The sequence below is a fragment of the Borostomias antarcticus genome (assembly GCF_949987555.1).
Source record: "Borostomias antarcticus genome assembly, chromosome: 1".
NCBI classification, from domain to species: Eukaryota; Metazoa; Chordata; class Actinopteri; order Stomiiformes; family Stomiidae; genus Borostomias; species Borostomias antarcticus.
Window position 1 is genome coordinate 26,265,791 of NC_140234.1, and position 4,711 is coordinate 26,270,501.

The 4,711-nt window shown below is 53.2% G+C and overlaps 1 protein-coding gene across 1 annotated transcript; it reads left to right on the forward strand.

Moving 5' to 3' along the window:
• Positions 1–1,601: 1,601 nt before the first annotated feature.
• c1qtnf5 (C1q and TNF related 5) lies at positions 1,602–2,732 on the forward strand (the record flags this gene model as incomplete). Its single annotated transcript, XM_084448440.1, has 2 exons — positions 1,602–1,830; positions 2,209–2,732. 2 exons carry the CDS (start codon positions 1,602–1,604, stop codon positions 2,730–2,732), a joined length of 753 nt encoding a protein of 250 aa, XP_084304566.1.
• Between the last annotated feature and the right edge of the window lie 1,979 nt (positions 2,733–4,711).

Genomic DNA, 4,711 nt, shown 5'->3' on the forward strand with positions numbered 1-4,711 from the left:
GCTGAAACAGTGTTTAGCCATGTACTGTAGCCCCCCCCCCTCTTGTCCCCTAACCCCCCCATCTCTCTCTACCTGTCTCACTCCTCATCTCTCTCCCTGTCTCACTCCTCATCTCTCTCCCTCTGTCTCACTCTTTATCTCTCTCTACCTGTCTCACTCCTCATCTCTCTCCCTCTGTCTCACTCCTCATCTCTCTCCCTGTCTCACTCCTCATCTCTCTCCCTCTGTCTCACTCCTCATCTCTCTCCCTCTGTCTCACTCCTCATCTCTCTCTACCTGTCTCATTCCCCATTAGTCCATCCATCCATCCATCCATCCATCCATCCCTCCATCCATCCCTCCATCCATGAAATTAAATTCAAACCAAAGTGAAAACAATTCAACATTTCACTGCATTGTTTGCTTTCACTTTAGGTTGATTCTTTCCAATGTGTCAAGTAATCATCTTTAAAAAATATATTTTTTATTTTATTTTATCTAGAGCCCCAGAACCAGCTACTGTACAGTAGCTCTCTCTCTTTTTCTCTCTCTCTCCCTCTCTCTTTGTCTCTCTCTCTCTCTCTCTCTGTCTTTCTCTCTCTCTCCCTCTCTCTCTCTCTCTCTCTCTCTCTCTCTCTCTCCCTCTCTCTCTCTGTCTCTCTCTCGAATCCTGGGTCCTCCTGTCCATATGTCCAAGTGTCCTTGGGCAAGACACTGAAACCCAAATCACTCCCAGTCAGCAGACCTTGCATGGCAGCTGCTGCTGTTATACGATAAGATAGAACTTTAATGAAAATGAATGAATGTGTGTGTGAATGGGTGAATGGATAAAAGCGCTTAATAAGTGCAGTCCATTCACCATTTGCCATCTCAAACAGACACAGACACACACACACACACACACACACACACACACACACATTTCTCTGGCAGATCATTACTCTGTCCCTCTCTCCAATCCAGATGTTTTCCCAGAAACACAGTTCTGAGAGCTTGACCCCTGACCCCTGCTGTAAACGGGTGGAGTCATTCTCTCAGTCTGTTCATACCTGAGTCAGTCTGGCCCTGTATTAACATGAACATGCTGAGTCAGTCTGGCCCTGTATTAACATGAACATGCTGAGTCAGTCTGGCCCTGTATTAACATGAACATGCTGAGTCAGTCTGGCCCTGTATTAACATGAACATGTTGAGTCAGTCTGGCCCTGTATTAACATGAACATGCTGAGTCAGTCTGGCCCTGTATTAACAGGAACATGCTGAGTCAGTCTGGCCCTGTATTAACATGAACATGCTGAGTCAGTCTGGCCCTGTATTAACATGAACATGCTGAGTCAGTCTGGCCCTGGCCTCCCCCGAGATGCATGTTAATGCCAGGTGTGAACAGGGCCAGAGTTGGAGGGAGCGTTAGATATTCAACAGCCCACATTCAAACATGTCTGATCTAGTGTTTACCTGCTGGCCTGATCCAGAGATGTATATTACATGATATAGAGTGCTCTCCTCCCTTCTATCTTCCTCACCTCTCCACTCCTCTCTTCTCTCCTCCTCTCTCCTCTCCTCCTCTCCCTGTCCTCCTCCTCCTCCTGCTTTTTCTCATCTCAGCTTCTTTCCCCCCAGTGATGTCATCACTCCAGCTCTGGCTGGTGCCCCTCCTCCTGATTCCATTGGTCCACCAGTCTGACCAATTAGAGGACAACAAGATCCCACCCAGCCTGTGCTCCGGCCAACCAGGCATCCCAGGATCCCCGGGGATCCACGGGGGCCCCGGCCAGCCAGGGAGAGACGGGCGTGACGGGAGAGACGCGCCCTCAGGGGAGAAGGGAGAGAGGGGGGCGCAGGGAGACCCAGGTAGACCCCTTCCTGAGCCATGTCTGGAACTCAATCTCATCACACACAATCCTGCAGTGGGCGTACACAGAACACACACACCTCCATGGCCACACACACACCTGCTTCTTACCCACAGAACACACACGCCTCCATGGCCACACACACACCTGCTTCTTACCCACAGAACACACACACCTCCATGGCCACACACACACCTGCTTCCTACCCCCCCACACGTGTATAAACCCCAGTCTGTGCACATATAGCTGGGAGGGTCCACTTGACCCAGGCCCATCGGTCAGTCTGTATCCGTGCAGCACATGTGCCTCTGCTCTGGGTCACTGTGTATCTGTGTGTCTAAAGAGGAGTGTGTGTGTGTCTGCTGCCCTCCTCCAGGCGAGGCGGGGGTCAGGGGTCAGGCGGGGGACTCGGGCGACCCGGGGCCGAAGGGGGAGCGCGGCCCAGCGGGGGAGTGCGCTGTCGCCCCCAAATCCGCCTTCAGCGCCAAACTCTCGGAGGCGCGCGCCATGCCGGTGGCGGTGGGCGATGCCGTGCGCTTCGACCAGGTGGTCCTGAACGAGCAGGGGGACTACGACGCGGAGACCGGCCGCTTCACCGCCAAGGTGCCGGGGGTGTACCACTTCTCCGTCCACGCCACCGTGTACCGAGCCAGCCTGCAGTTCGACCTGATGAAGAACGGCCATGCTGCCGCCTCCTTCTTCCAGTTCTACGGGAACTGGCCCAAGCCGGCCTCACTGTCGGGCGGCGCGCTCGTGCACCTGGTTCCCGGGGACCAGGTGTGGGTCCAGCTGGCTCTGGGGGAGTACAGCGGGATCTACTCCAGCTCCAAGACCGACAGCACCTTCACCGGCTTCCTGGTCTACTCAGACTGGAAACACTCATCTGTGTTCGCTAAGTAGAACCAGGCTGTCACCATGCATGAGCTTCTACAGTCTACCTGTCTCACATACCAAGACCTGTCTCACATAGCCAAACCTGTCTCACACACCAAAACCCGTCTCACATAGCCAGACCTGTCTCACATACCAAGACCTGTCTCACAAAGCCAGACCTGTCTCACATAGCCAGACCTGTCTCACATAGCCAAACCTGTCTCACATACCTGTCTCACATAGCCAAACCTGTCTGACATAGCCAGACCTGTCTCACATAGCCAAACCTGTCTCCACACTCTTGGTTTCCGCTGCGCCAGCGCTGGAGAACGTCTGGCTGGCTGACCCTGACTCATTACCAGATATGGGGGAAAAAAATTTCTTTAAACCAATCACACTTGTCTTGGGCGGAGCAGTTGCTAGGTTGTTGTTGCTAGGTTGTTGTTTCACGTAGTCTGGATTGAATCTGATTGGGCCGGGAGAATCTTCTGTCGCCACTGATTGGGCAGTAATAAACCCAGGCTTATCCCCAAAACCTCCACCCTGCGAGCTCCTATAGCTTGTCTATACGAGGAGAGAGGTGTAATAAAAGAGGGAATGTTAGGCAGAGGTACATACCGTCCTCATGAGCTGACACTAGCAGGTGTGCTGAGCAGCTGTGTTTATTCTGTCTGTCTGTCTGTCTGTCTGTCTGTCTGTCTGTCCGTCCGTCCGTCCGTCCGTCCGTCCGTCCGTCCGTCCGTCCGTCCGTCCGTCCGTCCGTCCGTCCGTCCGTCCGTCCGTCCGTCCGTCCGTCCGTCCGTCGTATCTGTCCGTCCGTCTGTCTGTCTGTCTGTCTGTCTGTCTGTCTGTCTGTCTGTCTGTCTGTCTGTCTGTCTGTCTGTCTGTCTGTCTGTCTGTCCGCTGTGCTGTGGCTGATAATCGCTCCACCAGATGTCCTGACGATGGCCTGCAGCCCACAGCACACACTCTCCTCTAAGCGCTGAACACAGGCCTCAACATGTGTTAATAACAACGCTGTCAAACGTCATGTCTGTGTACTTTTCAGTTATGTCAATAATAAAGACGTTCACTTCCATAGTCTTTTATATGAGGTTGACTGACTAGGCCAGTCAGCAGTCATCCAAGAGGGGAGAAAATGAAAATATCATGTCACCATATTGAAACTATCTGCCCATGTTAGTCTGAACCTGTCCAGTTCAACAGCCAGAGCAGGTGAAGGAGAGAGGAGGCAGGGAGAAAGAGGCCTCTCGGCAGTATTGAAGCCCAGCCCAGCTGCGCCATCACAGTTTACTTGTCATGGTCGGGAGAGGAGAGGAGGGGAGAGGAGGGGAGAGGAGAGGAGAGGAGAGGAGAGGAGAGGAGAGGAGAGGAGAGGAGAGGAGAGGAGAGGAGAGGAGAGGAGAGGAGAGGAGAGGAGAGGAGAGGAGAGGAGAGGAGAGGAGAGGAGAGGAGAGGAGCTTCCATGACTGTTAAACACACATGCCAGGGAGGAGACAAGGAAACCTCATTTCCCCCTCCTCCCCTCCAGAAACTCCTTCTGGGCACAATCCTGTTCCATAAATACCCTCCTCCGAATTGTTTTCCCTCTGAGGAGAGGAGAGGAGAGGAGAGGAGGGGAGAGGAGATGAGGGGAAAGGATAGGAGGGGAGAGGAGATGAGGGGAAAGGAGAGGAGGGGAGAGGAGATGAGGGGAAAGGAGAGGAGGGGAGAGGAGTCGATCAACGCCCTCGCTCTGTCACTGCTTTCCATTCCTTCACCCAGCAGTGCTCCCTCTGCCTGACGGACCCACGCCAAAAAGCATCACCCAGACAGTGAGGTCACTTCCTGTTAGCGTGCTGGCTGTCTGGGGGAGAGGCAGGCTGTCTGGGGGAGGCAGGCCCTCTCAAGCTGAGTCTCAATACTCTTAAAACACTCCTCCCATTCTTGATCCCTGACATTGTTAATTGTATGACGTGATTGATGAATCACATATATCATCCAATCTGTTACATAATCAATAATCT